Source organism: Panthera uncia, chromosome X, assembly GCF_023721935.1.
Source record: "Panthera uncia isolate 11264 chromosome X, Puncia_PCG_1.0, whole genome shotgun sequence".
In the NCBI taxonomy this organism is placed as follows: Eukaryota; Metazoa; Chordata; class Mammalia; order Carnivora; family Felidae; genus Panthera; species Panthera uncia.
The window spans coordinates 104,631,852-104,644,297 of record NC_064817.1 but is presented as its reverse complement, the minus strand read 5'-3'; the positions used below and the strand labels follow the sequence as shown (position 1 = coordinate 104,644,297).

At 38.0% G+C, this 12,446-nt stretch overlaps 1 protein-coding gene across 2 annotated transcripts in view; it reads left to right on the top strand.

Moving 5' to 3' along the window:
• The window catches only part of RAP2C (RAP2C, member of RAS oncogene family), a 15,891-nt gene extending 3,445 nt beyond the window's left edge, over nucleotides 1-12,446 (top strand). For both annotated transcript variants that reach the window (XM_049644296.1, XM_049644295.1), the window contains exons 3-4: nucleotides 1,357-1,667; nucleotides 10,309-12,446. In XM_049644296.1, the coding sequence (XP_049500253.1) occupies nucleotides 1,357-1,635 (279 nt within the window). In that variant the 3' untranslated portion in view covers nucleotides 1,636-1,667; nucleotides 10,309-12,446. The remainder of the gene's footprint in view (nucleotides 1-1,356; nucleotides 1,668-10,308) is intronic.

Genomic DNA, 12,446 nt, shown 5'->3' with positions numbered 1-12,446 from the left:
CCGAACTAAAGTACTTTTTATGTAGGCTTGAATTCCAAAGCAGTAATAGTATCATAAAAGCATTTTTCCCCAGAAAGTACCAAAGGTGCTATTTGACAGGCATTTTCTTTCTAAAGGATCCTCTAGAGATTTGTTATTCTATTAGCTGACTCTCTTGAGGCTGGAAGCCTTTTGGAGGGTTTTTCATATGATTTCCATTATATCTACTTCTCTTATAGGCATAAATAGGGAGTGAAAAACTGTCATTATTTCAGCAGAGACTTAAACTCTTGCAAGCCTAAATGTCATACATTCGGTTTCTAATTTGAACTTGGGTTTCCATAAGGACACAGGGAAAAAAGCTTAACCTGGAAGACGGAATTGATAACGTGAGCAAATGAAATTGTTGCAAACATGAAATAATTGTTTTCATAAATTTTCAGTTGTCTGTTTTTCCTTCGTCTTGCATGTGAATACTCAATTCACTGTAACTATTCAAATTAAACGTGTTTAACATTTAAGTCAATCCTTTTAAGTTATGAAAAATTTTTAAAAAGTGTACAATTAGTATTAAATCTATGAAATTGCCGTAAATCAATAACCCCCCAAAAATTGATGCTACCTGAGAATTGCTGAGGCTCTTATCTTTCCTAGTTAATTGTAATTAGAGACAGTCGGAGGAAAATTCAAGCTGTAAAACCTAACATAGGCAAATAAAAGTATGACTTTCTTCCCGCCCAGACTCCTCAGTACGTTTGTCTCTCCCAGGAGCTGCTGCTCACTGTTACATTCGTTTCTCGTGTATTTTAAGGTGTCTGATTTTACTGGAATAAAGGCCTACCAGTACATTTAAAAGGAAATGTTTAAGTGTATGAATCTGTTTTGAATTGGTCTTCTAGGCACCAGTGTTTTTGTTCCCACCTGAAACACTTTCTCTCAAGCACTCTTGCTAAATGGCTAGGAATGCATAGATGCTGCAGTCCTGTGCTGGGATAACAGGTGTTTTCAGGAATGATGCCAAGCCGGGAGGATTAAGGAGCTAGCCAAACATCCTTCTGTACAAATGGATTCCTCATATTTGGGAACTTTTTAAATCTGCATAGACTGGGGGAAAGAAGGGATTCAATGAATCCTAAAGTTAGTGTGCAGCCTACATTTTATATTCTAGACAGAAACCCAGCAGCTGAGGTCTGTGGAGATTATCTAGTTCCTACCTCAATGGAGAAAATAACATTTTCTTGGTTTAGGTGTATGGTTTTATTTTGGATTAAACTTTCTGTACTTCCCGAGGAGTTATTATCTTGTGATATTGTAATAGCTTCTGTTATGGTTATGCAAACTGCATGACTTTTTTTCTTTTTGTGATCATTTGAATAGGATATCAAGCCAATGAGAGATCAGATTGTCAGAGTGAAGAGATATGAAAAAGTCCCACTAATCCTAGTAGGAAACAAAGTGGATCTGGAACCAGAAAGAGAGGTTATGTCTTCCGAAGGCAGAGCTCTGGCTCAAGAATGGGGCTGTCCTTTCATGGAAACATCGGCAAAAAGTAAATCAATGGTGGATGAACTTTTTGCCGAGATCGTCAGGCAAATGAACTATTCATCCCTGCCGGAGAAGCAAGATCAGTGTTGTACAACTTGCGTTGTCCAGTAAAAAAGAACCTCAATCATGGCCATACCGAGCAGGTTAGTTGTTGACTGAAGCTTATGAGCCAGAGAGTGTATTGTTTTTGATCAAGTGTAACAAAAAGCTGGTTAATATTAATACACATTGTGCTCCCTTCAATCTCTTTGTTTTTAAAATAACATTTCCCTTAGCACAAAATAGTCAACATTCAATGAGGAAAATAAAACAGATACAGATAAGCAAAATGAAGGTAAGAAATTGCATGTATTCCTATCACTAAGATTTATTTTTTAAAACTGAATGTTCTCTGCTTCATTGATAACATTCCTTTGGGGTGCAGTGAGTTAAAGGATGCTACACCTTTCCCCTGTTCTGGTGATTTTACATCCAATAATAATTTCAGAACGTGATTAGTTTTAGGCTTCCTACACTTTTCTGTCCCAGGCTAGAGAGCTGCTGTAATTGAAATCATCAATTTACTAATCACCCAAGTGCTTGATATAACAAGGTGATTATTTAATCAAGTTCATCTGTACCTTGCACTTGAGGGACTTAAGTGACCTCTGATAATAACAAATTACAGTGCCACATGTATCTTGACTTCATTATGAACGTATGGCCCAAATGAGAGTCTGGTAAAATCATCTGCGATGTGTTAGAAGAGACGCACCCAAGCCCAGGCAACATTTTTATTTAGTTTAGTAAATGATGGAGTTGATTGGAACGATAACAAAACCTTCAAACATTTCATGGATAACTTCATAAAAGTTTTGTTAAATGAGTTTTTGAAAAAGCAAGGTTATGTAAAAGTTATTGAGCATTTTAAGTGGGATTATTGTATTCACATCACGATCTCTTAACCTAGATTATCATTGGGTAGCTAGTCCCACTTAGACAGTAACACTTAGATAATAAGATAAAACAACCAATAGCCTGGATGACTGGGAAGCCACAGCAAGCGCCAGACTGGCCTTACGGTCTCAGGAATGGAATTGATTGCTTGGAGCCAAGACTGACCTCAAGTCTAGGAGGCAGTGCTGCGAATGGCAGCAGGCATTGCAGATTGCAGTGATGATTCCTAATCAAAGGTCTGGCTTATATATGCTCCCTGGAGAAAAGACTAACGGTCCCTAATTTATCTTTTCAGACAAGATCCTCTGTCAGGTAGTGTCACCTTTGAAAATGAAGGATGACAGCAGTGCTTTATTCGAAATGCTTTCACACACCAGCCTTTTAGCATACCGGAATATGATGAGAACACATTTATTTTCTTCCACCCAGCCACCTCTGTTACAGCGTCGCCGTTCAGACTCCCTGCGGCACATGTTTGGTTGGTGGCATCACACTTGCGGTATAGTTTTTTGAAGCAGGAACAGACGTATGTAGGGGATTGAGTCCTGTTTTCGTGTTTCCGTAATCTTTCCTAAATCGTAAGCCGATTTCAAGTTTGAGCAAGTTTTGTGTGGTGACTGCGTCTTCACCATTGCACTCTGTTTCTCCCTCTGACACTTTTTACCGGCCAAATGACACAAGTGTACACATTTTAGTGTTGTCACCTTTATAAAATATTAACCAGTTGCCACAAAGTGTTCCCAGCTTTCTTTGCATCATTAATGTAGACAGCTACAGGAAGTAAACTTTGAATAAAATTCCGATTGGCAGATGGATAATTTCCAGAGTGATTTTTAGATCTTTCTTACTCCCTGTTCTCTTTAGGTTTATTTCATTTTGCAGCTTGTGATCTAAATGGCTTTGAATCCATTTGGTTACCTACGGGAATGATTAAATCGAATTGCTCTATATCTCAAGCCAACTGTGTTTAAGTTTTGTGTTAATGTACTAAAAACAAGAAAATACACCAAAAATTGCTCGTTTTTTATAATAATAGGCAAGTTGCCTGTGTGATTTTTTTTTTGCTTGGTTTTCATTTTTGTAAGCAGAATACACAGTTGTAGGTGTGAGCATTGAAAAAAAATCTAATCAGCTGAGTGTCTGAAAATATTAGAGGAAGTTCCCTGAGCAAGATCTTTTAGAACAAAGCACACCATATGCATTTTCTTTCCTGAAATCAAGTAAAGTTGAATCTATGTGTATGGGCATCTGTAACCTGAGGCCTGTAAAGTTTGTGGTTGTGCTTGCTCACTAATGTATCTAAAAAATAGGCGATGGATTCCGAGTCCTGCAGCTTGAGTTGTGCAGCTCTGACGTCTGTCAGTCCCAGATCTAGACGGAAGATCAAACTTTGACAAGTACAGGTGGCTTGAGAAATGTTTGTCCTTAATACTTAGAAGAGTACCTTTTGTCCAGGTGAGGAATGATAATATTCAAATAAGTCAGGAGGACTCCTGTGATTGATGTAAGTTGGCTGCTCTTAATTGAAAGGGAAAATTGTAATGCTCTAAAAATTGCTTCTGAGAATTCCTCACATTTCTTTCTTTCTTTTATTTATTTTTTTGTTTGCTTATTTTTGAGACGGAGACAGAGCCTGAGGAGGGGAGGGGTAGAGAGGGAGGGAGACACAGAATCCGAAGCAGGTTCCAGGCTCTGAGCTGTCAGCACAGAGCCCGACGCGGGGCTCAAACTCACAAGCCGCGAGATCACGACCTGAGCTGAAGTCGGACGCTCAACCGACTGAGCCACTCGGGCGCCCCTCCTCATGTTTATTTCTTAACCACCTTTCAATTTGGGTCACCTTCAGTTTGGGTCTCTTGCCCAACACCTGTTTATCTGCATGGCTCCCAGGATTGTTTCCTCACCTTTCACCCTCCTGCTGGCAGGAGTCTTAGAGTGCCTTTGGATACCCAGATTCTTTATGTGCTGCTTTCGTGGTGGGTTTCCTTACTGACCCCAGGAGCCTACCATCAAGGGCCTTGGGAGACTTCTTTACTGTGCAGGAGCAGTGTAATAGAAACCCAGGTCAGCGTTGAAGCCCTGTTTTGCCTTTATTAACTACATCATAGCTCCTCTGTATATTGCTGTAAATAATTGACAATCGGCTCTTTTGCTCTACTGTTCTAGAGAATGATGGGTGGTTTGTTAATCATCCCATAATACTATAAAAGAAGCAAATCACAGCGCTGTGGGCATTCAGGGAAAGGAGAGACTATGGTCAGTGAGAGGAGATTTCTCAGTATTCTGAGCTCTTTGTTATGGGAACTGCCCTATGCATTGTGGGATGCTTAGCAGCATCCCTGGCCTCTACCTACTAGATGCCAGTAGCATTCTCCCCGCCCCTTAGTTGTGACAAGCAAGGATATCTCCAAACCTTGCCTAATGTCTCCTAGGGGGCAAAGTCACCCCTGGCTAAGAACCACCGATTTAGAGGGATTGGGGCACAAGTAGCATTTGACTCAGGTCTTGGAGAATGGGTAGGATTGGAGGGGGTGGGGTGGGGTGGGGGTGGGGGTAGAGGTGACTTCCAAACAGAAGGAATGCCAAAAAGGGGCAAAATAATATTGTAAATTAGTAGTCTGTTGATTCCCTGAAAGGAAGGTGGGAAATGCCATAAAGTTATCCTTTAAATGTGACAGTTTGGTAAATAACCTTCTGGCAGATAGAATTTTTTTAAAGATTATTTCTCAAGGATTTCTGTATCTCAGTCCAGTATTGATGAAAGTTATAAAAAAAAAAAAAAAAGAGAAAGAAACCCAGAATAAAAAAGGTGTTCTTCACTACAGATTGAAGGTCTCCTGCAAGATTTTATCCTATTTTTCTCCGGGTATTATGGGAGAACCCATTCCAAAGAGAGTAAATGGTGCATAAGAGTACCAAACACCAGCAATCAAACTGAGAGAACAAAGATCATTATTTATGTCACCCTCAGTTCATTATATATGTCAGCCTGAAGAAAAAGCGAGATTCTTGATTCAAGACCAGCACATCATTTCACGTGGCAGCAGAATGCCCGGGATGTTAACAAAGGCTCCTGAAAGGCTGAACTATCTATGAATGTCATTTTAGTCTAGCTGGCCTTACCATTTCTAAACACAGTGGGATTGATTAGCATTTTCAGGGTTTTTAAAATAAATATGTGGAATCAGAATTGTTTCTAATCTTTTTTCCCCCCGGCTTTTAATTAGATACGATATGCCGAGGATTTAGCAAATGGCAAAGGGAAAATCATGAAAATTAAATTACATCGTGTACTTTCAAATGCTGGCATTTTCATATCCAAGTTAAATATTAATCGTATCAGTAAAACACTGGGGTGGAATTCTGTTGCAGAAGTTACAGTTTAGATACTTCCTTTTTTTTTTTTTCCCTGCCCTATTTTGCATATCACCTTGAGTAAGGAAAACAGCTTATTTTGAAATGCTCATTTGTCATCCAGTTCACATGGTGAGCCAAAATAGAGCCCGGCCCTGGATGGAGCAGGGAGCATGCTTTGGGGGGTAGTGTGTGCCCTAAGGAAATGCAGTCAGTGGACCTGGGGTAAAAGCATCCTTTCTGCCTCTCCTAATTTTCCCAGACCACCCCCCACCCCCTGTCCCTGCCAAAAGGTTCATGGTCTGGGACTGTTCAGTGTGAAATAGATGCCTAGTTAGACCTGCTCTGGGTGTGGAGGTGTCTGGTGATTAGAATGACTCTTTGTATATCTGTTCCCTCTTTAATTGCTTTCTTTTAACCTCAAGATTAGGCTTTTATTGCAGAATGAAATGCATATGAGCCATTCAGTTTTACTCCATTACCTCTCTGGCTTAGAATGAACCATCAGTAGAATTAACAAAAATTGCATCATAGAGTTGGAGAATTGCCACCGAGGAAGTATTCTAGCCATACTACAGGAAAGATTCTCCTCGTGGGATTACTTCTGGGTGGAATTCTAAAATCCAGAAGATAATATCACCAAGAAAAACTTAAGTCCTGTCAGCTGTTGGAAAAACTTACCCTACCAAAAACATGCTCACAAATTCTTTTGGTTAGCCACAGTTGTAAGAGCGTCAGGTTCAGAAAAAGCTGTTTAGAGTTGAGGGAGTAGTACCTTACCTGGTTTAATTCGAAGCTGGCAGTAGGAATCAGATCATTAGGCTCACACTCTGCTTATTAGCAGTGGACAGGTCCTACTACTTGAGATCTCAGAATTGAATTCTTTAATTTAAACTTAAGGAGACTTCAGGTCTAGGACAGAAGAAAAATATTTTATCCCTTCCTTTCTACTCTCGGTTTCCCATAAACTTTTAGAGTGAATATTCTCCTAAAAGCATGGTTCCACTTTCATTCAAAGATGCGATGCCATAGTTCCAGCCTGTGCTGTTTATGTTTAATGGATGACAGGTGAACACTTCTAGTGACCTAATCCCCCTCTCTACCCGCCAACAAGTTTCATGAGTATTATGCAAATTAGACAAAGAAACAAGATATTTAACAAAAACATAACATCTATCAGAATTCTAACCTAGTGTTTTGCTAACATAACTGATATTTAACTTGGATATAGAAATGCCAAGTAAAAAATGTGATGGGGAATTCATTTCTTAAAAAAATTCCTTCAGTTAAATCCCCAGAATATCACATGTCTAAAACTGGAAAAAAATTAAAATTGATTATGGTTGCATATTGATAGTTGCTAAAAAGAATGCTAGGAAATACCATTGTATTTAGAAATGGTAAATCTAGCCAAGCTAAAAAGACATTCTATGACTGTTATGCGTTTCAGGAGTCTTTGTGAATATCCCAGGCATTCTGCTGCCACGTGAAATGATGTGCTGGTCTGGAATCAAGAATCTCCCCTTTCTTCAGGCTGACAGAAATAACAATCTTTGTTCTTTAAGTTCTGTGTTTGGTACTCTCGGGTACCAATTTGCCCTGCTTGGTAGACCCTGTTTCATAATTTCTTGAGCAAAAGGTTTGGACTGTTGTTTCAGATTGTGTGTGTGTGTGTGCGCGCGCGCGCGTGTGTGCGCTCTTCCTTAACAAAATCTAATTTAGAAAGAAAGTGAAAAAGTGAAACCAGTTAAGCAAGAGTTTGAGCAGAAGCTTCCAGAGTTGAGATTTGTTGGGTGTCTTGCTGGAAACTCGAGAGTTGAGGACAAGGATCACTTGTGTTCTGTCTCCCAAGCAGCAAGTTCTACTTCTGCAACTTGTCTGGATGTGATATCCTGGGAGTTCAAAAGTATGAGTTTGACCAGCTGCCTTTAAAGCTTCTGGAATGTTTTTGAAATGAATGAGACTTGTTAGTACACTGAAAATTTTTCTGTCACAGTGTGGAGCAATAACATTTATATTTCGCATTCTGCGAAATTCTAATCTGAGGGAGACTGTCCTTTCTGCTTAATGCAAGCTTTTGCTTTGGGATTTATTACTGCAAAGAATCAAAGTTTATTACTCTTCTGAAAAAGAGCTGGTATTCATACTTTGTTTAATGGTGTGCCTCATGTTAATATTGTTGAGTCTCACCTGAGATTTATCTAGGTCTCTTGATTTCACTGGAGTATTGTCATCCTGCAGAATGTGGATGGACCAAATGTTAATCAAGCTTTTAGAGGGTGGGAAGTGATGTATGTATCACCTTTTATTTAATGTCGATTACAGTTAATAAGCCAGTTTGTATTCTTAGTGTTTATTTTGGCTAGAAACAAATAATTACTACATCCTCAATTTGATTTCAGAGAATGCCTGAGCTATTAAAACACCATATATTACAAGTTTTCACTATTTAAGAGACGTAATCATATTTGAAAATCTCAAACTCTCTATAATTTATTTTGAAAAATGTAGATTAAAAATTACAACAAATGGGGCACCTGGGTGGCTCAGTCGGTTGAGCGTCCGACTTCGGCTCAGGTCACGATCTCGCGGTCCGTGAGTTCGAGCCCCACGTCGGGCTCTGGGCTCATGGCTCAGAGCCTGGAGCCTGCTTCCGATTCTGTGTCTCCCTCTCTCTCTGCCCCTCCCCCGTTCATGCTCTGTCTCTCTCTGTCTCAAAAATAAATAAATGTTAAAAAAAAATTAAAAAAGTTACAACAAATGGTATTAATGGAGATCAATTGAGAAAAGTCTAGTCTGAATTACTGAAAAGTCTTCCCCTTGAAATGCGTATATATATTGAAATGCTGTTGTCTTCATAATAGGTATAAAAATTCAAACAAGGCTACAAAATATAGAGGTCTTTAGTCTGGATATCAAAGACATAATTCTGCTCTTCTAGAATTTATAACATAGTCGAGAAATGAGGAGAGGTACCTGACATTTGCATACTTTGTAAGGTGCTGTCACATATCACCTTATGTGACACTTATCACAGTCCTTGAGGAAAGAATTTTTATGGTTATTTTGATGAGGAGGAAACTGGACTTGCTCAAGGTTCAATAACCAGTGTCCTAATTAACAATTTACTTTGATGCAAAAAAGGTTTAATTTTAATTGGAAAAAAATGTTTTATAGTAATTTCAAAGGAGGCAAATGTTTCTATTTTTCCTCATGTGTTTAGGTGGCAGAATTTCAATAAGGAGCAGAGAGACATTCTTTACAAGTCATTTTTATGATATAGCTGCTAATAAAGAGTTCTCTCAGGCTCTTTGGACACTACGAGAAGTGTAGGTGTCATATGAAATTAAAATTACGCAGGTATAAATATTGGTAGAGCCTTTAGATGATCTTAAATTGGTTTCACTTGGCATTCTTTCATAGTCCCTATTCTGCTCTTTGTTTCTGGCTTTATTTAACAACTTTTACCTTTTACATTAAAAGACAAATGTAATTCTACTCCCCTTGAAGCCATTTGATGATCCAACACAGTTAAAGGACTTGGTGTCTGAATGATAGATTTTCTTTCCCCTCGGTATTAATTAGAAGGGCAGAAGTATATCAACTGTAAGAGTAGAGACAGAGAAACCCCGATCATAGAAGTGCCTGTGGTTGGGGGGGGGGGGGGGGGAGGAATGTCCGAAAAAAGGGCAGCCGGAATGGCAGCCGCTGAGCTACTGCTGTCACCTAGCATCTAACCCAAGTCAGGGCACTTAGGAGGTGCTCAATAGCTAGACCGTGATGGAATGGCATTTTCTTATTTTAAAATTTCTAAAAAACCCTAAACTTTGAAAAGTGCATACTGTCAAGTTTGCTCATAATTAATATGCATTTAATTCTAGTGCCATTTCCCATGACAAATACGAAGAAATCAGATTCCAAGTAGAAGTACTATCTGCCACTTTTATACTGTGAAATCTTTTAAACCAGTGAGAACATTGTTGATATTGTATAAAGTATAATAACGTATTTAAAAAGAAGCCAGAGTTACATACACACAATAGACTATATCCAGTGCATCATTAGTGTCTGTTGGTAATTTTCAGTGACTTTAAAAAAAAATTTTTTTTAACGTTTATTTATTTTTGAGACAGAGACAGAGCATGAACGGGGGAGGGTCAGAGAGAGGGAGACACAGAATCTGAAACAGGCTCCAGGCTCCGAGCGGTCAGCACAGAGCCCGACGCGGGGCTCGAACTCACGGACCGCGAGATCATGACCTGAGCGGAAGTCAGCCTCTCAACCGACGGAGCCATCCAGGCGCCCCTCAGTGGCTTTTTTTGACCACATAAAATCACTTTTTAATTGAAACTGACGGGGAACACAGTGAAATTCCACCTTCAGATACTTATTCTGGTACCAGTTCCATGTGTATACAGACCTGTTGTCAGTGTTCTCATTTTAAACTGTGATCTATATTTCTATCTTTTTACAACGTTTTAATCTTAATTGCAGATAAAACTCAGAGGAAATTTGCACAGATGCTGCTTTGGAGAACTTTACAACCTGGGTTGCAGAACTGAGCCTTGGTAAACCTGTCTCTATTACAGCATGTTGCCATACATCTAATTAAGTGCATAAGGTCTTTGGCCTTCAAGATCCATCGACCTTCAACAGGAATGCTTAGCACGTTTACCATATGTTTAAAATCTGTTCTTTATCAATCAGTCCTTTTGTAGCTTTCTAAGTTCTTATTGATGGCTAATATGCAAGAATTAATTTTTAATATTTTAATTGATTTCTTTAATCAGTTTCTCAACTTGTATTTATTAAATACTCAAACTCAGTATTACCTACTCAATGCCTTTTAAAAGAAAGTTATAATGGAGAAAAAAATTGAGCCTTAAACAAATGGTTACTTCTGTATATTACCTCACACCAGTGCTTCATTCTATTTGTAAAATCTTTCTCCTTTAAATGGTTGGTTAATACTTTGAGACTTGGTTTACGTGTGGCAGTGTTGTAAAAAGAAACTAAAGATCACGTTTTACCTATATGGATGGAGTATCCCTTTTCTTCAAGTGCAGTTTGTGATGTGTTTTTGTAATTAACATGTTCTGAAAGTTACAATTGATATTTGAAATTGACTGTAGAGCATCTAGCTGAAGAGTTAAGCATTTGATTCCATTAGGTTTTCACATGTGTTAATCTCATTTACAGCATCGAATTGCAGCAGTAACATTTTCCTTTCTGTGAAGTTCTAAATTTAGTTATGACCTACTTAGCAATGCCTTTGAAAAGGGATATTGTATCCATGGTAAATTAATTGTATACCTAAACAGATCGCTCAGCTTTGCCTGTCAGGCTTGTAATTGACATCTAGTAGACTTCTGCACATGTAAAATTGAATTCAAATAAAATCATATACACTTTCTAGTTCTTAATATTTGTCTTTCTGAATAATAGTTTAAAGCAATATTTGTTAAAGTTTTCTTGCACTATCACAGTTGCTTTTTAGTTCTTTCTCAAGAAGCATGTTCGTAGTAGAGACAAAAATCTGTGTAACAGGAGAGGATAGCGCCAAGTCTCTGGGCTTTTTGTTTGTTTTTTGGATTTTTTTTTTTTTTTCCAAATGTGCTTCTAATAGCCATTGCCTTCCATGTTGTTTACCTAATCAGCACATTTTGTCTGAATACTTGAACATTTTAACAGTAACACAGGTATAGAAACAGAAAGGAAACTTTCTTAAGAGTAATCTTTTGGTTCAGTTTTAACATCTTGACCACAAGCGCTTTTTCTAGCAATGACTTTAAAATTTTGTAAGTTTGACAGTATTTTCTTGTTGGGTTTTTATTTGGTTGTAGTTGTGTGCTTTTAATTTGCAGAAGTTAGTAACTGCAGCTCACCTACTGCACCAAAGTTCTCGAGTTTAGGAGCCCAGCTTTAGTCATTTGAACATGCTTCTAAATAAAAACAAAACAAAAAACCAAAACTATACTTTTGATCTATAATACTAGCTCAATAACTTTGTCAAGGAAAGCTCTAATATATGCAGTGATGGTTTATGGAAGGGTGTGGCAATTTTAAATTTATATTGTGTGTGATGTTCCAATAAAGTGATATCTACATTCATGTGATTTATTGGTCAGCATGACCATTAATTATTGCGTAGAAATTGATTAAACTTTGATTTCCTTTTTTAAAATCGTGTTGCATTTGATTCCTAATCAAATTCCCTCAAAGCGAACTTTTGATCTTAGATTTTGAATTTTATGGTGAGATTGTAAGGGTGGAAGCAACTGAAACATTGTTCCTTATTTATAAACTGCTTGAAATGAATACCTATTTTAAGTTTGCACTTTAATACCAAACTTAAAACCAAACAGTTCAGAGTAGGTTAACTGATCATGGTTCATCGTTATTAGCTGTGTGAAATTCTGAAGGAATCAAATAATTCATGATGATTTACAATTTTCTGCAGATGGATTTTTTTTTTTATATATCCAGTATTTCTTTCCTATGGATAGTTCCCCCCACAGCATTGACCTCAGCAACAAATTTATCTTGAATTCACTTAGGATCACAGGAATCAGGGGAAAGTGATTTAAAGGTGGTTTCTTCAGCACATTTTAAGAAAAGGGACCAAAAGTTAT